This window comes from Odontesthes bonariensis, chromosome 2 (assembly GCF_027942865.1).
Source record: "Odontesthes bonariensis isolate fOdoBon6 chromosome 2, fOdoBon6.hap1, whole genome shotgun sequence".
Taxonomy (NCBI): domain Eukaryota; kingdom Metazoa; phylum Chordata; class Actinopteri; order Atheriniformes; family Atherinopsidae; genus Odontesthes; species Odontesthes bonariensis.
The window spans coordinates 19,476,496-19,504,479 of NC_134507.1; the positions used below are offsets into that span (position 1 = coordinate 19,476,496).

A 27,984-nucleotide genomic window follows, 5' to 3' on the forward strand; every position below is an offset into this window, starting at 1 on the left:
TCTTGGAGCTTAAGTGATTGATCTATTGTATTTCTGTTACTGATCAAGCCTCTCTGACCCTCATCCTTCAGCAACGTGAAGCTTCAGGGGCTGTTTTTGCCCTATGAAGAGTTCTGTGACCTTGTTAGAGCTCTCCCCTGTACATCACTGTTGATTAAATACAGGGCCCACTTTTACTCCCTAAGATACTATTTAGGTCCCAATTAAATTCACAGCAAGGAAATTGGATCATAAACTCTTTAAAGGATCGTTAACAATCATTAGACAGGATAATGGCGTGGCAATCAAAATATGTAAAAAGAAAAAAACTTTCAAAGTCTTTTGGTGACTTTGTTGTTTTTGGACATTTTCCAACCTGATTAATGTAGAATTGATTGATTTACAGTTGTAATTAGCTGCACTCTGCATAGATGCATAATAATCATATATCTCCCTGCTTGTTTTAATGTATTAATTGATTTCATTAACAAAAGCATTTAATAGAATAACAATTAACAAAGTTGATGATGGTATCAACACAGCGCATGCAAACTCCCTTGTGTTTTCCTTATGATAATAATGAAACCACCTTTTTATCAGATTGGAATTTTGTGTGTTGGACTATGTAATGACTAAGATGATATTAGGCTTATTAGTTTATTCGAGTGGCTCACCGAGGCGTTAAGCTCCTACTGAACACATTGTGTTTAACAGGTAGGCACCATATGCTGCCTTAATCAGACATTGGAATCACATTTGGTTGTTAAATTGTCTCCTAATAAAAGCAGGTAGTAAAACAACTTGGGCTAATTCAATTTCAGGCGAGTTTGGGTGAAGTGAACAGCTGTTCATATTTGTGGAAATGTTTGAACAATCCCCCTCCTCTCACTCTTTTTGTTTTTTTTTTCTGTTAAGGTTTAACTCCAACGGCCTGTTCAACTTTTCTTGAAGAAAATAGAGACGGAGGGTGGACGAGCTGTCCACTCTCCTTAAAAGAAGACAATACCAGCCATATTGTAGTGACAGCTTGTATTGTGAGAGTGTGTGTGTGACTCTAACAGAGAAAGGAGAGGCGAGAGAGAAGTATGTTAGGAAAACAGAAAAATACAGAGGATGTGTGTGCGTGAGCATGTGTGTTACAATGACAGCTTGTATTCTCCGTGATTAATGATGTGCTGTGTGACTTGATAAGTGCTTCGGAGGACCAACGCTTGTTTCAATTAGACCTTGTGAAGGTCGTGACGCCGCGCCGGCCTCTCATTATCATTTCCATAATCAATCCACATTATCATAGGGGAATGCGGAATGGATGTGTGATATCTTGGTCATGCACACACAAACACACACACCTAATCACATACCAAAACACAATGACATACTCTCTCACTCACAAGAGCACACACACACCCTTCACTCCAAGTTGATTTGAATCATAACAGAGGCTGTCGGAACGGATTGTCTGTTCAGATTAAGAGTTTGTTTCTGAGAATTAGGCAGCATTGATGGTGGTGGCATTTCAGATCCCCACTGCAGACACAAATGCCAAAACATCACTCTGTCACCCCCTCTCCCCTTTCTTTCACACAGTCACATATATGAACACACAGACACACACACACACACTTAACTAGGACCCTGGGGCATTTTTAATAGAGGCGAAGTGATTCGTATGTTTTTGCTCCTCTAATGAGAACAGATTGAGTGGTATTTACACTTCATCGGCTGATCTAACCACCTACACATTCCTCTCATGCTTCTGCTGCTCTTCGGCCAAAATAGACAAGTGGAAAGGACCAGAGCTCGGCTTTCAAGCAGCGACACAACATGACCATTATCTTTGTCTCTCTGGCTCACCATGGCATCACAGCAACATACACGTGAACTGTTAAAATAAGAAGACTGTAGCCAGGTTTAGTTTCTTTGAGGAAGCTCTACGTGTTTGTCTCAGGCAGTAAGAGAATAAGTTGTCTGAGTCCAGATGTTTGTATTTGGCAGGCACTCTTTAAGATGAAAACCTGTCTTTTGTTTCCGTGGTATCAATAAGTCCACCCAAGAGCTGAACATGCTGAAAAAATTACAGCCACAGGTCACCTATTTCCTTTAGAAACATTCAAACAACCTACTAATGAGGACTATCCAACATGATACGAAAAAGAAAGTGAGGCAAATGTTGGAGGTTAAAACTTAATCATACAGTACTGAAGCAATCAGAGCAATCGAAGTAGATATAAAACATTAATTAACTCAATGAAAGGGGACTCTTCCGGCAGTGAAGATAGATAGGCTTGCACTGTCTCAGGAATTTAAAGCACTTCAAAGACAGGATACTCCACCAATTTAGAATTGAACTGCAGTGGCAATATAAGATGATAAAGGCAGATAAAAATCAATAGAGCAAAGTTGTTCCCTTCTCTCTGTGCAAATCTGCCTTTAAAACCTGGCACCTACAAAACCCATAATATAGCAGATTGGTTGGATATTCAGGTGTGTCATGCTAACAGTGGCTTATGCAGCCTAGAGAGGTGATGATAAGACCCCAAGACCTGTAACACAAATTGATTCAAAACTGAGTGAAGCAAAAATGTGTTCCCTTCTGTAGGGCACATCATATTATTACAATTGAGCAACTACAGAGATTTTGCATTAGTTCATTGTTTCCTTTCAGGGGAGTTAATGCACAATGACTGCTGCATGAATTCAACCTGTGACTTTCCTGTTGTGATTGGAAGTCACTTCCCACCAGGGCACCATACAACCCACCGGAAGCACTGATCTCCACAAGACTGTGGATGAATGAGCTAAAATACAAAATATCAATAGATTAAAAACACACATTCATAGGAACAGTTTTCTGAAAGGTGGTGTATCATTTATCAGCTCTTCGTATATGCCACTGTTGTTAAGTTAACTGAGTTCATCATATGTCATTATCAGATGGTGCCATAAGCCTTAAAAGTTACAAAGCGCTGGCCTGAGAGGTTTAAACTGAGCATTTTACCACCTATTCAAGACTTTAAGGTGGAAATTTACCACATGAATCAGCTCTGATTTACGCTGATGGCTTTATCTGTTTGTTTTCTACAGATGGAAAAAGAGAGTCGTGACATTTCTTTTTGGCGAGGAAAAGGCCATACTCAGCAGGAGTTATCAAAGGCAAAAAGTAAAAAGTTCGGGTTAGCTATCTCTCTCTCTGTCTCCCCCTCTCTTCCCCTGGAGATACTCATGTTAAGCATAATTAAGCAGATTTGATTAGCATCAAGCCTGGCTTCCTCTCTTGACTTTTAATGAATGTAAATCTACCATCTACATCCTAAAGATTAATTTCTGCCAATTAAAAAACACAAGAGGGCTTATTCGAGAGAGAGAGGAGGGGGTTGGGGGTGGGGGAAGAGTGTTCTAGTCCTTTGAGTTGGAGTACAGTCAGAGTTTTATCCTCTTCCCCCTTGTCTTTTGGTGAGATGGTCTCTGGAGATCTGTGTCTCTCTCCCTCAAGATCATTATCAACACAATGTTCCGTGAAAGCCACTTTGAAAGGACTGCAAGCTCCATGTAAATGATGGGAGCATGTGTGTGTCTTAGTGCATGTGTGCAGTGGGTGAGGAAGCGGTGCAGGGGGCAGGTGAACGGGTCAGTTTGTCAAAACAAGGTTACTGCCCCCGACCCCCCATTTCAGATTCAGATTTGAAATCAAAACATAACAAACAACAGCTGGTGCAACATAAAGGGGATTTCTTCTAACAAGACACCTTTAGCTAAATGTTTGGCTTTTGCACCTATATTGATAAAAGTCTATAAATAAAAAACATATTCGGGCTATGATTTTTTTCCCCAGTACTCTTGTTGTCTGACTAAAAAAGAAACAAAATTAAATACAGCTGTCATGTAGAAGATGAAGACTCTCATTTCCTTCTGAAAACCCTTATTAATAACACTCATACTGCATAAAGGTCAAATACTAATTGGAAACTGAGATTTATCTCTTTACAATCTGCTCGTTCTAAACAGATAAATCTCCAGCATACCTATTTTCCTACTTTGCTCAAAGAATCATGCCCAAGACTTTCTCTGTATTTCGGGGTAATATAAAACCTCATATTGGCATCCATCTCTGATGATACTCAGAGGATCATCATAACAGAGTGATAGCAGGGAAAACGTTTTCTCTCAGGAAAACACCTCAGTAGTCTAATCATAATTTTACTTTAAAGGGTAATACATTTAATAATCCGTAACAAATTAATGAGGCGCTTTGGAAATGCTGTAAATTCCTCACATTGCCACAAACATGCCATCAGGGGCATTAATGTGAAGGTGTCTTTTCGTTAAGCGTTTATAAATAAGCTTATCCAAAGTTTATGTAGGCTAATCTTTGCTCTCGCCCCCCCTCTCGCTGCATGTCTCACTCTCTAAGAATATGCCCAGGCTCCTCCTCTTTATGATAATGTGACAGTAGCATCTCCACTCTGAGACAAGCCTCCGCTCATTCTGATTCAACTATGTGATCTGTTTTTCCACACACGGACCCTGTTTCCTGTCCTCTCTTCTTCTGTTATCCCCCTCTCCACCTCCGCGCACTCAATGCGCACCTCACACTCGCAAAGCATCTGCGTGTGTTCGGCGAAGTTACTTTCTTAAATAGTTTGACTCTGAAGTTTACTTTTGCACTAATTTTCCGACATGACCACCATGGCGACTCCTGCCGCTCCGACTCTGCTCCCCGCCGCTCCTCTCGGACACCACCCGGCACCGAGTTCTGTCTCTCCGGCCACCAATTCTCCGCCACCTGCGGCCACCTCCGCCGCTTCCTCCCCGGCTCCTCCGGTGGCGCACCCGGCGTTGCTCCACCAGTTCCGACCGGACCTCTTACTTCCCAATGGGACCCCGCTAAAGAGCGGAGGAGCCCCGGTGTCCAACAGCGCTAAGCCGGTGTACGCCACCGCGTCGCCCGTGGAGAGCACGCCGCAGAACAACGAGTGCAAACTGGTGGAGGTGAAAGGTGCCAAGCTGGCCTCGTTCACGGTGAGAGACACGGAGCTCATCTGCCTGCCCCAGGCTTTCGACGTGTTTCTCAAGCACCTGGTCGGCGGGCTCCACACCGTTTACACCAAGCTGAAACGGTTGGACATTTCTCCGGTGGTGTGCAACGTGGAGCAGGTCCGCGTGTTGCGGGGGCTCGGAGCCATCCAGCCCGGGGTGAACCGGTGCAAACTTATCTCCAGGCAGGACTTCGAGACGCTCTACAACGACTGTACCAATGCGAGGTGAGCCGGGTATGGGGGGTTAGGGAGAGAGGCGGGGGTGACGGTGTGACTCTGTCGTGATGCGGTTGATGTTTGATTGAGGTGGGGGGCTGGTGTAACAGGTTGGGGTTACCAGGTACAAGAAAGCCAGAGACAATGACCTGTACAATTAATACTATTCATTTGATTATCAGTCAGCAAATCATAACAGAGGTATACAATAATAACAATTAAAGCCTTTTATAAATGTTAGACTAGTGGTGATCTCATCTTGTGGTTTATAATCTATAGTAGCCTACGGGTCTGTATTATGTTATGACTTTGTTATTGCTTCACTCATTTCTGAAGCCCCCGAACTCAAACATTTTGGAGCTCCCTGAAAGCCTCTGAAAATAGATGCATTTTCAATAAATACATTTTTCATTTAACAAAAATTGCTTCTGATTGACTTGACTTGATCACAACTGACTGTAGGTCCAGTTCACCCCCTTTTACTGGCCACATTACTGCTGTTAGGCCTGTAACTAATTGCCATCTTAATGGATGATAAACGTTGTGATGGTGTTGACGATAATGAATTTTCGTAATCTCAATAAGAAAAACACTCTTAAAAGTTTGTCACATTATCACAGGCTGTGATCTGTGCCTCACTCTGCCATGCACACAAACACACACACACACCCACATGCTCTTCCTCTCTTACACACTCACACTTGCACACACTGAATCTGACACTGTCATTCTGAGAAATTGATTCTTCACAGAAATTAATTAATTTTCATTTGGCCCCAAGCGGCAGCTTAAATCAGGACAAGCTCACTCACTCACTCACTGATCCTTTTGCTTTCTCTCCTTTCCCCTTCCTCCCTGCCTCCCTCTCCCTCCTTAATAACTTGCTGTCTTATCATATCAACACTCTTTAGCCCTGAGCATCAGAACAGAGGAGATGATTAAATGAATTCTCGGTATTTATGATACGATTATGTAAATGAGCTGTTTTGCAGAACTCCGATGGTGACCAACTACATGGGTCATCAATCCAGTGCGGCACAGAGATGTTTGGATAAAGGAGCTAAATTGGCTGGGATTTGTGGTTTCCTGGTGTCTCAGCCTGCTGTCATGCAGACCACATGCTCATAACAGCATGAGTTTGAATCCAGAGGAGTGTGGATTAGCCTTAGTTTTGGGAATTTATATTGTTTGATGCTTAATCCTTGCTCCTTGGAGCATGAATGATCCAATTTACACCTGCCATTAACTGCAGATACAGGATGCATCAAGATGTGCACAGATAAACCTCACAAAAACAATGGATGAACTACATTTCCTCCTGTTTCCGAGATCGCTGCAGTGCATTGACATGGCTGTGTTTTTTACAAATTGGTGCTGCGTTTTGTTTTTGTTACCAGATTAAAGGTTTTAAGACAAGTTTTGACTTGTTGAGGAAACCCAGATACACTCCAAAACAGAACTAACAGTTATGGGAAACATCTTCTAGCCCTGTGTGTGTGGATTAACACCTGCGCCTAAGCTTTTGCGGCCCTCCAACCAAGACAAAATCCAGATGCATCTTCTGACTGCTTTGGGATTTCTTCTATGTCTGGTGTTAATAGGAACGTTGTTATACAACCCCTGAAAATACACAGCCTCTGCCGTCTCTAATTATCCACACAACACTCAAACAGCCTTTAGTTAATGAGATCTGAAAACATCACTCGTGTGAAATCTTCAAACAACTTGCCTGATTCTTTGTCTGAGGGCTTCAAATGTGCTGTGGTAGCCATTAGTATCAGCCCCCCGCATTAGAAGTTTTAAGTAATCCCTTGTGTGGATGGAGCACCATGCAGTAGCAGGTAAAAAGTGAGACCCAAGATGGTTCTCGTTAAAGCAGGAGGACTGCCTGAATAAACCTTAAACTTTCAAGAACATCTTCAAGAATATGATGATGTGGCTTTCTGACAGCGTCATGGCTCACAAAGGTTTCTGTTACTGATTTAGACAGACATCACTTATTATTTTCTAGTTCAGTACAGTAGGGACAGGCTGGAGGAAAAAATAACGGGCCTGGCGTTTAACAGTAGTTTAACATGACTAACTGAAAGCTTAACATGGATTCCTGCAGCCTATTCTTTTGGCTGTTTGTTTCTTTGTTTGCTCTTTTTGAAACATATTAAAACAAAATATTTTCAAGCAGTGGATACGAAAATGTGCCCTATTTATCATTGTCTTTCTTCTCTTTGTCTCGCTCTTTCTCTCCCTGCTGTGTGTACACATACACACACGCTCTGACCACTGACTCATCAAACCATGAAGAAGGGCCGACTTCACCCTCACTCACAGCCTAGTTATAATTCATGCATAGGTGGCACACAAACACACACAAACTCGCGCGGTCACGCCTGTGTGTTTGCTGGCTTTGCTGCTAAATGACATTAGTTCCACAGAGAGAACATGGCGTGTAGGAGGCAACCTGATCCTCCGTCCTTTTCTTTCTCCCTCACAAAGGAACAGTTTCATTCTCTGTTGGTAACACACATCAAACAGCTCACTCGGGTCAAACAGGGTGTGTGCATTACACATACATGTATACATTATGCAGAGGCCAAAAATGCCACCCCTCCCACATGTTACATGAAAGTGGTGTAATGTGGCGAAGAACAAGATCTAATTTTTACCAAAGAATGTGTTAATTACAGCGTATGCTTTCTGCATATGTGCTTGTCAATCTTTTACACGCAGAATCTGAAAAGAACCAGAATATAGAGGCAATGCTTAATCAAAGAGTTGGTATTCTACCTGATATGTTCCATACAGACAGTTTTGTTTGCTTACATTTGATTTCTGCTTCCAGCCTGCTGCAGTGGAGGGGAATGTTCTTTTGTTTTATCTACTGCATTTCAAATGACACAGGCCACTCGTTATCATGTGACAGAGGACCAACTTTCTTCTAAAGAAATTCTCTCTATTAAAACTGCTACAAGAGTTGACATGGTTTACAGTGGTTTGCACAGTATGAGCAAAATCCATTCACTACAAATTCTTTAGGGTGCAAGCAGTAAAAGAAAAACCTCTGCACCCTAAAACTGGCACAGACGCTAATAGGGCTAAAAAGGAAAATGTGTGTTTTTTTTTGTAAATTAGTTTATTTAGCTTTTTTTTTTTTTCACAACCAGTAATAAGAAAAACAGCGGAATTCAGGCATGAAACAGGTGGAAGCGTTGCAGAAGAAAAGTGAGCTAAATCAAGCGATGAATGATAAATGAGTCAAAGTGGCCTGCCGAGCACAACAAAAGCCCTCTCTTTGTGTTTCTTAGTGGCAAAGTTCGGCCTTGCAAGTTGGCAGTTGGCGTTGTGTGTGTGCATGGGAAGGTGGACTCCTCAAAGCTGAGCCCCACCGCCACACCATAACTCATTGTCAAAGTCAGCAGTGTTAGGATGAAGAGGAGGAGGAGGGTTGTGTTCAAGTATGTTCAAGTGTGTGTGCGTTAGGGTGGGGTATGTTAGCTCAACTCTAACCTCCGAACTCTTTTGATGTTTTATAGAGACGAGCACGACGAGATAGAGAGGGCCTCCGTATCTTCCTCTGTGACAGGTTTTAATGGAAAGCGCGCGCATACTTTTGCAGAAACGCACAGTCTTGACATCGTCTTGACCCTGGAATGTGGGAGAGGAATGCAAGACAGTATCAGTTTAGCAGATCAGATTTTTGCCATAATCAAACGTCCTGTGTGTGTCTGTTGTCCTGCCTGCTTCTTTCATGACTTCATCACACAGGCTTTCCTCATAACAATGGCGCATAAAGCTTTTTGGTTCTTGATTTGAGAGGAAAATCACAACATCAATCTTTCCCTGCCTTCTATAACCAGCAACATAAGTCTTCCTGCGTACAGCGACGACGTTATGATTTATCAAACCGGACCGTGACGGCGAATACAAACCTATGTGATGAACACAGATAGAAAGGATGGGAGCATGGGAGCTGTAAACCGCTGCTAATGTATTCCAAACAAAATCTTGTTTGAGCAAGTTCTTTTTTCCCCCTCTCTGTCTCCTACTCACACTCACACAAACACATGCACACACAGCTGCTACCTATCAGCACCTCAGTCCCTCCAAGCCAGTAGCTGTTCCACTGTTTTGACTGTAACACTTCCTCTTCTTTCATTACTTTTCTCTTTCCTTCGTATGTGTGTGTGTCTTTGTGTCTGTGTGTGTGAGAGAAACAGAGAGATCTGTCATCTTTGTTGTGTTTTGTTTCTGTTCCACCTGTGCTAAGCTCCAGCTGCCATGTTTGGCGTTTCATGTTTCAGGTAACATACACTCACTAAGCTTAGAGGGCAGAACTCAATGTACAGAGTACCTTTCTAAAAAAAAAATATGTGTGTGTTTGTGTGTGTGTGGCCAGAGTGTTGGCATGAGGGAGGACGTCTGGGTGAGATTTTAATTAAAGTTTGAGACAAAGAGGTCATAAGCCATACACCCCCTCCTCTACACACACACACAATGAACTGTTTTCTCTCTTCCCCCCTCCTCTCCCTCATTCCATCCCCTCAGCTTGATGACTTTTCCATGAAAGGCTTTTTCATTAATCCTACCTCAGGGAACCGGTGCTCTCCAACCTCACGCACACACACACACACACACTCACACTCAAAACACACTTGCATGCACAACACACACAGAGACCTCCCTTCGTGGGTCACTTTGATGTATCAACGCACTTGCAGACTAAACACAAAATTAGGTTCCAGTTTTTTATGCCCCCTAAAATGCAACATATACAAACGCGCACACTACGCATCCACCCACCAACACACACACGTACACACAGAGGCCATTAATTAGTGAGTGCAAATAAACAGTAGTAAGGGAAAGGGAAGCGGCTGCAGTAAAAAACCAACCACAGTCTTTGGTCTCTGTGTATTTTATTTCCCCCCGCTGATGTTCACTTCTGCATCTGTGTGTGTTTGTGTAAGTGTGTGTGTCTATTCGAGGCGGTTCAACATCAGCTGCAGTGGAACTGTGTTGCTTTACCTTCAAACTTGAAACCTAAAAATACATTTCCTGCTTTTGTTAAGCTCAGTGTGCTTCTCAATATGCGCTGCAACAAATGTTGTGTGCACTCTGAGTCCACCTCCACTAAAACAACACACACACTCATGCGCACACACACATGTATTAACAACTCTATTCCTCTTGCACATTCCTGATGTCTGTCTTTCATGCTGTGAATTTGGGTGTGCGTATGTCTGTGTATCCACCTGAGTGTGTTTTTCTCACTGCCTACAGGATTGTGTGTGTCTCTCACTGTACGTGCACCTGCGTGTGTGTGTGTGTGTGTGTGTGTGTGTGCGTGCGTGATATCTGATGTCAGCTGTCACATCCCAGTCGGTCTGGGCCCATAATAAGAGACAATAATAACAACTCATTAAAACCGAGGGCAGGAACTGTGGAGCTCATCGGCTCATCAAATTAACCTTTGAACACTTCATACAGACACACATACACACGAGCCAGACGAGACCCCACTCTCACACACTCACACATACACATATGCACGCACACACACACACACACACACACACACACACACACACACACACACACACACACACACACACAAACACAAGCTACCTGTTTTTCTCCCACAGTTAGTGACTACACAATCTTTCTGTCTTTTTGTCTCTCTTCACCCCCCCCTCTCAGCCAGTGGGTGTGTCAACAGGGGATTGGTCCTTTCTGCTGGGTAATTGATGAATTATATGCAATATGCAAATGAGACGCCATTAATCTCCTGACTGACAGCTTCGTTTATGGGGCCTTAATGACGGCTGGATTAGATTCTAATTAAAATCTGCTCAAAGACGCCCCACGCTAGGAAGCTGCTGCTTCTAGTCTTTCTCTCCCTACTTTTTTCCCCCTCTTTCACACCTTTTTTTTTTTTACTCTCAGGCACTCTTACTCTATATAATCTTATCCTCTCACTTTACACCCCCTCATCCGTCACTCTATCTCCTTGTTCAACTTTATTGTTCTCGCAGTTTCTTTTGCTTGCTGTCACACCTTCTTCGTCTCCTCTCTCCCCTCCTCCTCTCCCCTTTTTCACTCACTGTCTTTTAATATCACGCGGACACAGACAGACACACTCTTAGCCACAGACTTGTGTTATGTCAAGCTGCAATGAAAGGAGATGAGGTACGCTGGTTATCATTAAGCCTGATGTTGCCCGTGTCATTTCCACTGTCAGGACATTCACACCATTTAGTCAGAGCTGAAGTGATGTCTGACAGCTTTTCACATACTTCCTCCAGGATTGATTGAGCATGCCCGGTTCAATCAAACATACACACACGCACGTACCCACAAGAATCTGTGTGAATCTGCTCGTAGTCACAGGCTTTATTGAGGAAATTTGTGACACGACGGGAAAAGGAAAATGAATGGCCAAATGAGGAGAGGATTGAAAGTGAAGGAGGCGAGCAAACACATTTAATAAGCAAACAAATGAATGAGTAAGCTGAACAGTAATGAGGTGCTTTATTGATGCCATAGGGAAACTCCTTTTTTGCTTGCTCGTATCCACAGGGAGGTCAGATTTGCTGTACAGCAGTCTTCCTGGAACCGGTCAGGTTTCAGTGTTTTGCTTGTTGACGCTTTAGCAGGATCAGAGGTTTACAGACTGAAGGACACTTTGTCTAACCAGGCCACCCATCTCAGTCTCAGCATGGAGAACTGCCTAATGACTAACGCTATTCTGTGTTTTCTGCCTGCAGTTCGAGGCCTGGACGACCGCCCAAGAGGCTGCAGAGTGTGACAGAGGGCGGGACTCACCACATGCTGTCTCACAGTGGTCTGATGCACGCTGGGATCATGCCTCCTGCAGGTGACCACCCAGGGCTTACCACGCACATACAGTACATACATGTGCTGTAGAAACACTATTACACAAGCGCATGATCATAGGAAAGTATGTCGTTACACTTTGCACTTTAAATCACCTATTCAGCTGTAAAATACAAGATCTAAAACTGATCCAGAAAGTGTTCTTCTGCTGAGGAACTTTTTCATTTCTATTCTGTTTGTTCTTACTTGTCATAAATCACTCTTTCATTTCTTTAAATAGTTGCTTTATTTCACGAGCCATAATCTTCAGTTCTAATAGATTCCTCCCAATGAATGCCCTCTTGTATTTTGTGTTATCGTTCTAATTTTTTTGCTTCACAATAGCTGAATAACAGAGGCACAAGAAACAGTCCTGATTTTTTTTATCGTCCCTTCAATCTTCATTTTATTACAGAAAAAGCAACAGCTGCTAATTAAAAAAAGAGTTTTTCAACATGTTTCAGTCAAAGTAGGCCAATCAAACAATCAACTCACATCTTTTGTCAAACTTTTATTTCACTAATGAATCAGTCAGCGTTTTTAGTCCAACTGCATGGCATTTTAGGAACATTAGGTTTTAATCAAGGAACAAGCAAATGGAAAATTATACAATTATATTAATAAAGATGCTCAACACTTGGAAGAAGAATTGCTGTTACTACTCCACATGTGGTCATGTACTCTGTTTCAGTTCAAAAAGTTAAATATGTGGAAATATGAATACACCGATATACCGATTAGAATACATTAAAGAATAACATTTTAAAAGCTGTTTTGTGGGGTATGACAACTAACAACAAAAATATAGTATGGACATAAATATAGTATAAAGATAGTAAAGTATTTATGAATCTTGATAACCATTTTGATCAAAAAGCATTCATATTGTAAAGCTATCTCTAACAGTCAAACTATAATCTTTCTTTAACAGACTACATCACTACTGACAATATAAAAACAGAATTGCTTTAATGTGAAAATCTATTGTCAATTGACAATTCATTAATTGAACTCCTTAAATCTCCAAATCATCATAAAAGTAGAAATCCCTCTTTTGTCTCCCTGAACAGATTTAGTGTTTCTTCAGATTTACTGTCAGCATACGTTTTTTAGAACATGACATGACATGCAATGATTTTGCAACCAGCTGTTTTGTCCCATCAGTTTGAAGAAAGAACAGAACGCTTATGCAGAATAGAGGACAGGGCGTTTTTCCCTACTTGTTGTGCAGCCCCTCGTAATGGAAGATTTTGCCCATCATCAATAGCATGAAGAGGTGGGGATCTGGGAGGTGACTGGTGTGTTGATTAATAAAATTAGCATACACACTGCTGACACATGAGAAACAGCTCATAAGTTGCAAGCTTGGTCTTTTTTCTTGAATTAAAAGTACACAAAGTCCTCTGCTAGGTTGAGTAAGTAATATAATCTTTAGACCTCTGAAATATGACTATGAATATATTTAATGTGTCACTGTAAAACTTCCTGTTCCTCTTTCTCTTTGATAGCCTCTGCAATTATAAATCGAGTTTTAGGACAATTAGTTCCTTTTAAAGGTAATAGCAGATGACTCATGTTGGATGTGCATCATATCAGAATCTGTATATTTGTGTGTCTTTACTATCATGTTTTGCCTTTTTTCATGTTGTCCTAGTCTACTGCTGCTAAAGACCATAATGCTGCTTGTTTAGCTACAGATATTTCTGGTTTTGTGTCTATTGTAGAGTGTTTTCATGTGTGTAAGTGTGTGTGCGTGTGTTTGATGCACAGAGAAAGGAAGAGAAGTAATTGTTAGCACCTCACCGCTCTCAAAGTTGCCCTTGGCTTTGTGCTCTTCACTGCAACCTGATCTTTTCATTCCCCACCTCAAAAGAAGCCATATTCTATTAGCCTCCGCTTCCTCTCACTGTTCAAAGGTGCTTGAGTGTGTGTGTTGTGTCTGTGTGAGCGCTCAAGAGCATCTTTCTCAGTGGGAAAAGAGTCTTTTTCCACCAAAGGAGAGGGCACGACGGCAATGTCAGCACCACTGATTAGAAATGGCCACATGAGAGGGGAGAAGGAGACAGAGAGATGGAGGACATTTGAGCGTAAAAGGCAGGAAAGATCTTTGATGTGATCCTCCTTAGTCGCTTCTTCTTGCCTTCATGTGCTCACACATACACACATGCAACACAGTGGCTTATGTCCCGCTGTGATGCTGACATTTGAAAAGGTAAAGTAAGGAGAGGGGATGGGAGGAGAGGGCAGGAAAGAGAGAAAGAGAAGATGAGAAGAAAAGGAACAATTTGTTTTGGTTGTCGACATCTTTGGCAGACAAACTATTCACCTCAGACTCCCATTGTCTAAGGAAAAAAATAGCACTCAGCAGTTGAATTTGTTGCAACTGTTTACATGTATCCAAGATCAGGAAATTAAGACTTTCGGTTTGTTTGCATTTCCTCAGTTGTGTTTGCACAGTTGTGTGATTTGTCTCAACCTTAATAATTCGCCATGTTTGTCTGTATTAGCGCAAGAGATATTTAATTTTCTGTTTTCAAGGCTGCCCTGTGGGTCAAGCTACCTTTTAAGGTTCAAGGCACAAATTAAAATGGGTCTCCACCCTCCTGCCAGATTAAGTCACTCTCAATTACATATTATCCAAAAGTGCACAACCTCTATTAAAAGGTATTTTCACATTTTGTTTCATGTCTCCAATTCTTTATTTCTGATAAGGAAGGGCTTTCTGGTTAAAAGGTGGAGCTGCTGCTGCCGTTGGGTGTCATCCTGTGTGCTGTGCTGTGGGATGTGATATCCCTGTGTGGGTGAGATGAATGTCTTGGCTTGTTCCTATCACTGCCGATTCCCTGGCAGACTAAATGGCCAGTGCAGCGGTGCAGTCAGAATGAATGGCTGGCCTCTGTCTTCCCATGACAACCTCCTGCCTACCCACTGCTCTAATCCTCCACCGGGGGCCATTGATCTGGCTTTTATTGATTCTTTTTTCCCTCTTTTCTCCCTCTCTATATCTGTTTCTGTCTCAGATCTCTCTGCCCTGGCCAAAAAGATCAAGTTGGAGGCAATGGCCAGTTACCACAGCAACCACCAACATGGCGGACCAAATGGAGAGAATGGTGACCACAACACCGGACTGGGTGAGTCACTCACTTTGTTTTTTCAGTCTCCACCCACACGTGCATGTATGCGTGCAAAATGTTCAGTCATAAAACAGTTGTTGTCTGAACACATCTGTGAATTCAAGTCAGTACAACTTAAGCAGCTGTGGCACTGTTGAATCGAGCTGATTAAAACCAGGATGTGACATCACCTCTGTTGCCTGTTTGCTTCCTCTGAAAGCGATAAATGAAAGCAAAATACAGCAGCGTTGAGTCGGTTCTTCAGAAGAAATTAGTCATCTGGCTTAGGTCATCCAAATAATCAAAACATAGTGTGCGTTACAGGTTTTTCTTGTTTATATTTTTCTCAAAATAAATGACTGTAGGGATTATTATTTCCTGAAGCTTTGATTTGTTTTCATATTTGTGCAATTCGGTGAGATTCAAGAAACATTTCCTAAAAGGCACAGTTGGACATTCACACTGTAGCCTCAAAACATCATCTGCAAATCATTCCTATCTATTAGTCATCATATTGAGAAAGTAAAAACAGAAATGTACTAATGCTTAAACTCCTCAAAGAAAATTAAATATTTACAATACTTTTTTTCACAATTTAAATTCAAGCCTGTGTGATATTAAAGTATAACTAATGCTGATAATGATTTCAGAAAAACAATGAAAAAAATAAATACTCGACTTCCCAGCAATATATTTTCAAACTAATTCAGGGGTTAGCAACTTATGTTGCATGTCATGCATTCTGCTACATGCGTTGCAGACAGTTTTGTAATCACTGGAGTTGGATTCACAATTATGCGATGACACAATTACACCAAGCATCTCTTTCTTTGTAACCTTCTCCAAGAAAGAAAAAGATTTCATATTGAGCATATTACAGATGTTAATATATCTGACATATGCCAACAGTAGCCAATAATAATGGCATTTGTGTATGTTAAACAGGTTTTAAATAAAATTAATTAAAATTGCTCAAATATAGCTCTTCACTTGGGCCTTATTTAATGTGCAGTAGCTATGGATATTCAAATTGGCCCTGCCAATACTGCAGCTGCTCATCCTCAACTCTACTCAAATATCCTTGACTCTTTGGCTTGACTGTTAGCAAACAGCTGATAATCTGTTACTAATGGTAGACAAACCTCTGTCACAATCACCAGGACTGATTTTCTTAGGTTTGTTACGTATGAACACTGGCTGGATGAATCCAACCTGTTGGTATGCTGGAGGCCAAATGCAGAAATGCTCAGCCATAGCTATTTATTTTGTTTATTATAAAGAAAACTGCTAACAAAAATGCTGTAGATGTACAAACAATCTTAAAGCCTTCATTTTCACTAAAGAGCTCTTAAATATAGTTGTAATAGTTGTCTCCTGTGTGGAATTACATTTAAGGGAAAAGAGTCTTTGCTTTTCACGGTTGAGAAAGCAGTATGTCCTCATTTACAGTCATTTTGTCCCTGGAAGGCAAATAATCACCTAATTTTGGAATTGAATCCCTTTGGTTGCTCATTACATGTGCAGGTATACTTTTTAGTCTTAAGTTATTAAAAATGACCCCCTTCACTGCTCCCCTCCCTGGCTTTGCAGTGAGGATGAGCAGCCAGCAAAACTGGAGCATCAGTGGACAAGAGTAAGCACACCGGGATGATAGAGAGATGAATAAGATGAGAGGCTGGAGCCAAATCAATAGTCTTCTCTCTAATTCACTATCCTGAATGCAAACGACAAACGCTGGACAATCGATGGCAGGACGGGCACATGCACACACATGCACACACGCAAACACAAATGTATACACACAAACAAATCGGGCGCACCATCCCCACTGTTATCGACAGGTTAAAGTGACATCAGTGTGTTTAGACAGATGACAGGGCTTATGGAGGTCTGTGTGGAATACACTATCAACCTGGGACACACACACTTAACATGTGGAGCACACTGCATGGCTTTAGGATTGAAATTAGAAATTGTCCTTGATGTTTTTCAAAAATGACAAAGACATACAAGTAAAATCTCTTCTTTGAAGTCTTTGGTTTTGTGTGCTTTTCTCTGTGCTCATGTGGGTAAACACCACCAGCATTAAGCATTGTTTACCGTTGTATACACTATGACTGCCAGCATCTGTGTGCAGTTAGGTGGCTTAGTTACCACCAGCCATTATAAACCTGTAAAGTTTAATCACTGTTAATGATAGAGTCAAGTGGAAACACACACACACATACAAACACAGCACAGGCATACAGTAAATACATAAGCACAATGTGTTTTTTCCATACCGCCACCCACCGCCTTATGGGAAGGATAGGCCCCTACCAGAGCTTTAACCACTACAAAGGCAATCTCAGATTACACACATGCACACACTCACAAATGCTGAGTGTGACACCTTATGGGCTGTGGAAGAGCAGGGAGCAGCCATTTCTGCATTTAACAAGATCTTCTGGGAAATTTACAGTAACTGTTTGTTTACAGTAATGGTTTGTTTGGATAGACAAAAGAGAGGCACTTTGACTTTTGATGTTTTTTAATGAAACATAAGAGAAAGTGATGGGAGGGCAGAGAAAGAGAAGAGAGGGGGAAAAAGAGTTACCAAGAGGGAGAGAATGAGAGTGAAAATGAAATTATTGAGGGAGGTGGGGTTGGACAGAGGGGCAAAAGTGGAGCATTGGTTTCCAACTGAGGCTTAATATTTGGCTCTGAGTTGATTGTCAGAGCATCTGGTTATTCAACTCCATTCAGACAGATCTTTTGTTTGGATTGGTTTCTGCTCTGGACAAGTGACAAACTAATCTGCCAAAATGCACAAAGCACTGCACATATGTCCAGCGAGCCCAACTCATAAAGTAAACGCCTCACCCTTTATTTCTTACTTTGCCTTCTCGTTTCCTTTCTTCCACAGTCGTTTTTTTTCTCTCCTTCTCCCCTTTTATTTGTTCTGTTTCATCTCTCTTCTTTGGATCGCTTTTTTTTGTTTTGCTTCCTCTCGTTCTATTATTTGTGACAATTGTGCGGAATAGAGTCCAAGATTTTTTCTTTTGTGTTTATAATTACCCAGCGTGCATTGCTGGCCCAGCACCAGGACTGCCATCAGCTTCTTTTGTTTCACTTCCTCCCTGTGTTTCTTTTGTTTTTGTTTTTCCTTTTATTAAATGATAAATATTTATGTCATTTTCTCCCCCCCAACTGGATTGTTTGTTTCATGAATAGAAGGACTGCAACAGCCCACTAGGGTGCTGTTGAGAGGAAGGGTTTTCTTCATAGATTGTGACTGCTTGTCTTAAAGAGAGGAGTGTGAACAACAGATTTGGCAAAGATAATAAGAGTTTAGTTTCAACTGCAGAAAATGCATTGGATTAACATAAAGAACAGTCATTTAAGAAAATAAATCTATTTTATCTCTATTCCACAGCAGCTGAATTTCTGTTTTTGCCCATAGCAATCGTGAAACACCTTGAGGCTATTATAGTCCTTACATCTTTGAGAGGCACTTGTCCTGCTCTTAAAAACAAACAAAGTCACATCCTCTTCCACTTTACACCTTTGCTTATCTTTTTTCCACAACCCACACGGCTAAACCCTTGACAGGCACATGCACATGTATTTTCAAGTCTAGCTTTAGAGGCAGACCAGCCATCGGATATCTTATAGGATTGACACCAGTGTCATGGCCTTTTAAATTTGAATAGATTAGTACACCTGAAAATACACCTGAGATAAGAATAAAAAACAAGGAGACAAAACTTCCTTCATGATGGTTGCTTGTACGGTTACCCTTTTGGCCTGTGAATAATGCTGCTGGTAATGTGAGAAGCAAAAAATTTACCAGCACTTTCTTAACTCTGCTCCTTGTTTTTCTATTATATTCTGCTCCAGTTCTGGATCAGTTACCGTTCATGATGATGTCACATCCTCTGATACCTGCCAGCCTGGCGCCGGCTTCCGTTTCCATGGCAATGGGCCAGATGAACCGACTGAGCACGCTGGCCAGCATGGCCAGCGTGGCACAGCTCCACGCCAACCCCCCTGCCAGGGCTCCCACCTCCGTCATTAAGGTGAACTCAGAGGTCCATCAACCTGACAATCAGCCAGGAACCGTCTAAGTCCGTGAAACTTCTGAACTCTGGAAGAAAGCTTAGAGTTTAGAAATATTTGTTGTTTGAAAAAATTGCTCCACAACATCATTTTTTTACTGCTTTAACATAGAGTGACATTGTTATCATTTTTCAGTTTTCAAATTAATTAATCTTTTCATCTTTAATGTGCAGAATTTACAGTTCAGTTCTCTTCTCTTCCATCTCTTCCAGAATATAATCAGTTGTTTCTTTCCCTCAGGTCAATTCCATATATTTTCTTATATTTCTAATATGTCCTTATCTGTAACAGAGAGTCACATTCTCTGGGTAGAATTTAAAAAATGTAGACCGTTGCTTTAAGACAGTGGATGGGACGTTAAAAATGCTTTAGCACAAACATTTCAATTCTTTTTTTCTATTCAATCTTTCTTTGTCCCTAAGGATGTTATTTGTTTTAGTGATTTGTAGATGAGTGTATTATTTTCTTGTTGCACGGTGCGGTAAAAGGGTCGAAATTAAGCCAGCTGAAAAGCCAGAGTAGGCTACATCCTCACTGAAGCCGGCAGCTAGTGATCTTGCCAATGCTTTGTCGACACTGGATACTGATTGGCTGGCATAATGCAAAAACAAAACATGACATATTTTTTCTAAATCTGAAAAAAAACAATAACAATACATGACAATCGTATAAATGATATTTTGTCTGACATACATTGATATGATCTGGCTTCACACGCTGCAGGTACAGATAAAGATATGATGAAGATGAACTGTCATCAAAGAACCCATCAGCTTGCTACCAACTAACTAAGAGAACTGAAATGATACCTTTTTATTATGACCATTGCTTTTTCCCCTTGCATTCACAAGACATGACGCTATTAAGATTTTGAAGGCATCATGGTTTATGACATTAATATCTGTGGTTAAAATAATCAGCATAAGGCAAAAATGTTATCATTATCATCTTGAGGCGTTGCAAACTTTTTGCCTGCCTGAATTCTCCATATTGTTTTTTGTAGTAACAATTTCTAATGTCATGTTTAATTCATATTTTTGTGTTTTCTTTGCCTGTAAGCATTGTCCATTTTGTGTACCATATATTATCGTTTTTTTTTTTGTTAGGAGCGAGTGCGGGACAGCCCCTCTCCTTCCCTCTCAATGGAGGAAGCTCAGATGTCATCCAATCACAGCAGCAGCGTATCAAGTTCACCGTCGCACACAGAACGCACTGCAGAGACCACACGTACGTACTCACCTGTGTGATCTGAGCACTGAGAGGTGGCGTTGACACACTGTCACAAACACGAAATATGATTTCGTGTCATATCTAATACAGGAAATGATGAGTTTTTCACTTTTTGTGTTTTCTCTCCAGATTCACTTCATGACGGCCTGTCGTCGAGTCACAGTGTGTCGGGACACTCTCCTGGGATAGGGCAAGGGCCCAGAGAGACAGATGATACTTCAGTGGAGTACAATAAGGAGAACAAGAGGAGGCACACTGACAGGGGTGAGTATTACTGATATGTGATGCAGCTCTGCAAAGATTTAAAAAAGAAAAAAAAAGAATCACAAAATCTACAAAAAAAACATTTCATTATCTTTTTAGATGCCTTCTTTTAAAGTGTCTTACAGAACTCAAATTTATTGAGTTAGAATGTCCACCTCGTTTTGAAGGTCAATGTCTTATGGCTTTCTGAGAATTTCTTGTTACATGCATTAATCATTTAGTAATAATAATGAGTAATGATTACTTCTCAGAAAAATCAATTGCCTTTGCGCTAAGGCTGTCAATACTGAACAACAAGCATTCATTTTTCCTCCGATCCATCCATCTTTGCCACCATTTATGCTCTGCAGATTTAAACACCTGTGGAAAATGTGCGAGTTTCCTTGAAATTATTTATTTTTAACAGAGAGGTTTTGTAATCTTCTTACAAGAAGGAAATATCAGTAAATGGTCGATAAGTATTCACTGTCTTTCCCTTTCTCTCTAACTCCACTCCTCCTCGCTGTCAGTGCCCCCCGGCCTCCCGTGGTGAGCAAAGACAAATAATTCAGCAAAACAGGACTCCATTAGACTAGGAAGCGGTGTTACATTAGCGAGCCATTTGCCGGGCCGCGGCCTAACGAGCCAGGCGGCCTCCCGCGCTCTCAGCTGGACCTCATCTGCATAACGACCGCCTCCCTGTCGTTAGGGCCTGCGTTGCCACGGTGCTGCAACGTCAGTTGTTTGGTTTTCTCTGTCAGGGAGGTTTGCATTAGCTTAATGAGGACTGCTCAAGGACAAACAGTCAGCAGAAATATACAGTGAGAGAAAGAGTAAGGGAGACGGCGAGATGTTTGTATGCAGGTTTTTATGTATGTGCACGTGGCTGTTTAGATGTATTCTAATACTGAATCACATTATTGAGTAATCGAATCTAAAACTGACAAAGGCCTCCCAGGTAAGGTTTTAGATGCTGTCAGGTATCTGTGAACATATTGACAAAGCAGTGATGGCACCAACCACCAGAATGCCATGCAACACACATCGCATTTATGTGATTGATTTTCAATTGATTTTCCTGCATGCAAATGAAACTCATGTACATTTTCTGGATTGCAAGCTTTTGTATTTGACCTAGTACATCACAGGATAGGTTTATCTTGGATTGAACAGAGTTTCAAAGAGCTCTTCAGCGCTGTCATTCTGTCAGTCTATTGTATGATAATATATCTGTGAGAGAGGCAGTTTTGGCTGTGTGTGCTGTTTCAATGGTCTTTGAACAACATATCCATGCAGCAGAGATCAGAGGCCATCCCTGACACCTCACTCCCATTAACCAAACATCAGCAGAATTTTATTCTCTCTCTGTCTCTCTCTCTCTCCCCCCTTGCCTTTCCATTCTCTTCCGCTGACTGGCAGTCCTCACGTGGTGAAGTTCATTAGCCCTGGGGACGGGCGGGAGAGGAATAAGAGGGGGGAAAAAGAGAGATGAAGTTCGGAGAAAAGAGAAAAACAGACAGTGACCTTGGTTAGAGAGATGGGTAAATGATCAAACAAGCTGGCAGCTGTGTGTGTGTGTGTGTGTGTGTGTGTGTGTGTCTGTGTGTGTGTATTTATGCCAAACGGTGTGTGTGTGAGAGTGAGGTAAAGTAGGCGTAAAACAGTAACTCAATAAAGGATCAGTCACATCCAAGGAGCCTAGGGAGCCCACGCTGCTGACTGCGCACTTCAGCGGCTATGAATGTGTGTGTGTGTGTGTGTGTGTCTGTGTGTGAGCCACAGGAGTGTAGTTGGATGCCCTCCGCTGAGCTCGCCAGCACCTGCTAATTACCTTTCTCTACAGAGCAATGCTTTTAGCAAGAAAGAGGGAGAAAAGGGAGGAGGGGGAAGGTATTGCTTCTCATCTGTGAAACACCTTGAATGTGACAGTTGCCAAGACGTGAGGCCGAGGCAGAGTAGGGGAGGTGGGTGGATTTGGAGCAGAAGATGCTGTGGTCAGCTAAGTAGGGAAAACACCGTCATTTGTCACAGACAGAGAAAAGTGTCAGATATCACATCGCACGTTCACACTCATCTCTGCTCCAATAACCACCGGACTCCCAGGACGTCTCCGTCCTCAGTGGCTCGGATGACAGTCAACGGATAAAGTGAGCAACTGCCTGATGCGGGTGAAAAAAATGCAGAAAATGGCTAATCTTCTGCTCCCTGACTGTCACGAATACGGAACATGCAGTTCTCAGGTTTACAAACAGATGGTCATCCATAATGCAGGTTCTTAACTGCTTTTATGGGAGACGTCAAGCTGTGAAGCATTATCAATAGGCAGAGTGCCATCTAATAAAGGGTAACCACATTTTTAAAACCCCAAACCAGAACTTCTGTGTATGTGTGCATGCACTTGCACACAGTACTTAGAGTAAACACCCATTGTTCTGTTGGGCTTGACATGTTTACAAGTAATTAAATTTACCAGAAAGCTCAGAATTTGCTTTGCGCTTTATTACATGTTGTTGCAAGAGTATTGATCCCTTTCCATATTTTTAGATACATACATTAAATCCTGAATGCTTGGAAATATTAGGTTATGTTAATCATGAAAAATGTGTAAAGTTGTTAAATGCGAGTTAAATCCTTTGTGTCCAAAGGATGAGGAATGAACTTTTCATTTAGATTAGATTTAGTCTCATTTGGATCAGTATGTGTACAAGGGGTGGTGCAAAATGCTGGTATTGCTGAAAACCGGAATATAAAACAAAAACCTTGATATTCTGTCAATGATATACAGAGAGTGTGAAATTGTTGTGACATCGTACTGATGGCAGATTGTTCTTTTTGTGCACTTTTGCACAGTTAGACTCTGAATTTTACAATAAGCATTTTGATTTACTTTATTTCCTAGAGATATCACAATTATGTTTTTTTTTTTTTGCTCAAATCTTTGAACTACAAACCATACTTTTTTATTTAAATTTAATTGCTAAATTTAGCCCTCATTAAGGATGTGTTCAAATGAAGAAGTGATGTCACCATTGGATATATTTCCCAAGAGTGTCAGCTCAGGTGAAGCAGCGCTCACTGTGTTAAACTGATTCAGTCAGGAGTGCATCATTCTGACTGACTAGACATCAAACTGTCTCTCTGCCCTCCAGATAACAGCTCCTTGGCTGCTCAGACAACCAGGGAGAGCTGTGATAGACAAGTCTACCAGAAACCCCCATCAGGCAGGGAGAGCTGCGAGAGGGTATCTTACCCTGCAGGACAGAAGCTCTCAGCAGGTCTCCACCACGCTCCCTTCATCTTCCCGGAAGGCTTGTCCTCCATAGAGACCCTGCTCACGAACATCCAGGTGAGGCTCTGCTGGGGCTTTATTATTATCATACTCTAAGATGAATAGGAAGGGAGATGAGCCACTCTCTGGGATTTCCTGAAATGGTAAATAGCAGACGAGGCAGACATTTAGGATGTGCAGTAATTGGGTTGGGCGTGTGCTGACCTGCTTCTCAGATTTTACATGTCTTTGTTATCGTGCAGTCACAATGAGAGCCCTCTTTGGTTGGGTTTTCAAAAGGGGGAAAAACAGCTTCATCTGACCCTGATGTGTTGCTAGATTCACCTTTAACAAGTAGTTAAAAGACCAGTTTTTACTTTCATCGTGTTAACAATCTAATTCATCAGTCTTCTCCTTTTTTTCATGCTCAACTTATTTCAGGAATTATACATGTCTCAAACAGTGGACTAGAATTTGGCCTAAACAAGAGCCAGATACATTTGCAATGAGATGGTTTACACACAATAGGCATGATGATATAACTTTTAGAAAACACACACAACACTTTTGTTGAAGTTTTGCTTGATCCTTTGAAGTAATAGCTCGCTGTGGTGTATTTACATCACTTGAGAAAGGCAGACACCTCTCCTGACTCTTGTTCAGTGTGTAACCTGTTGGTGTGTGCCTCTGTGTCTCCAAGCAGGGTCTGCTGAGGGTTGCCATAGAGAATGCTCGGGCGCAGGAGAAGCAGGACCAGCTGGAGAGGACGGAGCTGAAGATGGAGCTTGTCCGAGAGCGGGAGCTCCGAGAGACGTTGGAGAGACAGCTTAGCATGGAACAAAAAAACAGAGGTACCGACTGTCAATGTTAACTTCAGGTGTTATCATAATAGTTTGTAATTGTTGATTAGAGTGCTACATTTCCCCCCATGAGTTTATTAACACTGACACAGTGTGTGTTTTAACACTAAACACTGACGATTCTGCTGTGCAGCTAAACAAGGTTGGTTTAATCCACTTCAGAGCTGACAGGGCGTCCATTAACTTGAAAATCAGATAAGGAAGTGAGGACACCTACAGTATATTACCCCTCAAAGCAGCTGCAGAGGTGAATTAAACTGAGGCTGGCAGTATCCTACAAACTAAATCAACTTTGGCAGCTTCACAAAAGCTGTCATCTGTAGCGCAGTCAGAGAGAATTCCAACCAAGGGCATTTTGTTTGATGAGGTCACACCAGGTGGCGAAGGAGGTTACTGTAAAATGTAAACTCCAAGCCACATGTCACATGATGTTGCATACCTGTTGATGGTGTATGGAACTGCAGTAAAATGGGAATTTGATCATTCAAACCAGCCTCACGATGTGCTGTGACACACACTTTCAAATTCCATCTGTGATTCATTGTATTTCATTGTTTCTTTGAGCCAGAGGCAGTCTCACCCCTTCTCAGAATATCTCTGCAAAATCACAACAATACACCTCTACCAATTCAGAATAATTTCAAAGTACCTCCAAATCTTTTGATCTGAAGACGCTATTATATTCAGAGAGCTGGGTGGCCTCACAAGAAATATGATAACCTAATGCCTAGAAAAACAGCAAAAACAGGAAAAAGTATTGAGAATTAGAAACATCTTGTGTTTAAACATGTATTTTTCTGTTATCCTTTCTTATATTTCTTCTCTCCTCCTCAGTTTTGATCCAGAAGCGCCTGAAGAAAGAAAAGAGGAGTAAGAGGAGACTTCAGGAGGCCTTGGAGGAGGAGGTCAAACTCCGTGATCAGGCAGAGCACAGCCTGCTACACTCTGCCAACACACACATAGGTACAGAAACAAAATACTATGTGTTGTATTTCTGTTTTGAATCAAAACTGAGCTTAAAGTTACCGTGCTAATGCTCATTTTCAGATTAGATGTCACTGAGCTTTTAGTACAATTTAGCCTTGAATATTCATTTGCCTCTAATTAGGTGTCTTTATTAATTAATGACCAAACCACAGGTCATCAATCATCGGCAGCCCCTCCTCACACAGACTCTGTGACCCAAGACGTGGATGGGAGCAGCCACGATGACAACCGGCTGGACACCAAGGCGACAGTACAAGGTGCAGCTGTCCAGATAACAAACACTGCTGTCTCAGTGTGTAGCTGTGAAAATAGCCTTATGAATTGATCAGCAAATATACGAGTCATTTTATTTGTAGAAAAACCATCAGTGCTAAAACAGTCCATCACAAAATCAGAGGTTCACGGTTTTGTTTTTTTTGTTCCATGTGCTCTCAAAATAGAAAGTATAGATGTCCACACAATAATTAAAAGCATGAAACTCAGAAATGTTCACATTTGTAAAGGCGCCGTACCAAGTTTGGGGGAATTATTATTAGCTGTGATAAAATTATTCAAAAAATTCCATTTCACTCTAAGAATAGTGGTATGTCTGCTGGTTGGAATTTACTTAGCTCCTGTCGAATGAGCTAAGACAACAGATTTTGTTATTTCACCTACTCCCTGCTTTTGATGCTTAACTGACCAGTCTACCGGAAGGGTTTTTAAAGATTTCACAGGGAGACCGCACCTGAGAAATTGAGCAAAATTAAATGAAGCATGAGACAGTTCACTGGGGCTACCGTTTTAATGGAGACAGGCGTTTTAGTATATTTATTTTGCCTACATTATTGTCTTCACGGGGACAGATTAATGAGAAAATCACACATGTAACATCTTAAACAGACAGAAAAAGTAACGGCCATGATCTCTGGCCCGTCCTCATCAAAAGAGTGCATGGTTCCAGCCCACCTCTGCTCCGCACTGTGCCAAAACCACCAAACCAGACAGTCTGCTTGTTCAAAAGCAATTTTTAATTGAATGTCAGTGAAGCAAGAAGAGAACTGGCCACTAATTAATGGCTGTCTTAATTGTCCTCATGACGAGTTTGTTTGGACATTATTTGCATAATTAACACCAAGTAATAAATCATTTAAAGGGGAATTGTCTGTCAGACAGCAGGGCAGGATGCGATTCCTTTGTGCCATGAAGTTTTATCACTAAAACTGAGGATCAGGGGCAGAAAAGCGTTCAAACGCTTTGAACTTAATAATGCTCCTTTGTTATTGATCTTTGGTCATTTCTGTGCAAGAGCCTTTTTCAGTATTTATATGAAGTGATTATTTCTCACAGCATTTTCCCTCACAGAACTAAAGAGTTGAGTTGTCTGTTTTTTATTATCATTTGATATATGATTTCTTTTGGATTTCAGAGGGCAGAGTTTTCCTGCAAACTACCGGGATGTACTAAATTTGAGATTGAAGAGCGGATGAATGGATGGATGGATGTCAGAACAGAGTGATGAAGATTCTTCATTTATGACAAAACTATTTACAGGCATGCGTAGTCCTGCAGTGGCATCTGAGACGCAAATCCCCATCTCCCCCAAATCTCATGGGTTACATCTGAACTTTCTCATTGCTCTCTTGTTTAATTTATTGCATTTATCACCAAATCTCAGCTGTAGTGGGAAGAGTACTTTATTCTGATGTTGTGTTTGACTGTGTTTATTTCAATCAAGATTTTTAGATCCTAGATGAGGATGACCATAGTTGTTTTTTTTGTCAGTGCTGTTTATTTGGACACAAGTGATGAATATAACTTGTAACAGAGTTGTGTACATATATATAGTCATCATTTTTATTATTATTATTATGAAAAAAAAACCATAATGGCATGTTGTACAGTCAGTAAATGACTTGTATTGTGTATGTTATGCAGTAGTGCAGTTTGACAATACAAACAATACAAATCCTTTTTATCAAAGTGTGCCGTTGCTTGTTTCGTTATTTCACAAGTGCAGTTTTAAATTGAGTTGGTTCTTTAATTTTTTTTATTTTATCGATATCTGAAATGGGATTATATGACAGTATATTATGTTTATGGCG

At 41.3% G+C, this 27,984-nt stretch overlaps 1 protein-coding gene across 2 annotated transcripts; it reads left to right on the forward strand.

Annotated features, from left to right (window-relative positions):
* The first annotated feature begins 4,456 nt into the window (after positions 1–4,456).
* On the forward strand, positions 4,457–27,862 carry dachc (dachshund c). 2 transcript variants are annotated; one of them, XM_075478467.1, is made up of 11 exons: positions 4,457–5,240; positions 11,993–12,102; positions 15,122–15,232; positions 19,094–19,272; positions 20,419–20,539; positions 20,672–20,806; positions 23,935–24,131; positions 24,754–24,904; positions 25,748–25,876; positions 26,053–26,157; positions 27,309–27,862. In XM_075478467.1, the coding sequence occupies exons 1-11, from the start codon at positions 4,657–4,659 to the stop codon at positions 27,344–27,346; spliced, it is 1,860 nt and encodes a 619-aa protein (XP_075334582.1). In that variant the 5' UTR covers positions 4,457–4,656; the 3' UTR covers positions 27,347–27,862. The 2 variants fall into 2 exon arrangements, with proteins under 2 accessions (XP_075334582.1, XP_075334583.1); XM_075478468.1 differs by having other exon boundaries at positions 24,757–24,904.
* The last annotated feature ends 122 nt before the right edge of the window (positions 27,863–27,984 follow it).

Excerpts from the sequence above, each read along its gene's own strand:
- dachc (XM_075478467.1), top strand. The coding sequence starts at position 4,657 with ATGACCACCATGGCGACTCCTGCCGCTCCGACTCTGCTCCCCGCCGCT. Across the intron at positions 20,540-20,671 it reads ACGCACTGCAGAGACCACAC|ATTCACTTCATGACGGCCTG; the intron begins GTACGTACTCAC and ends TTTTCTCTCCAG. Across the intron at positions 26,158-27,308 it reads CACCAAGGCGACAGTACAAG|AGGGCAGAGTTTTCCTGCAA; the intron begins GTGCAGCTGTCC and ends TTTGGATTTCAG.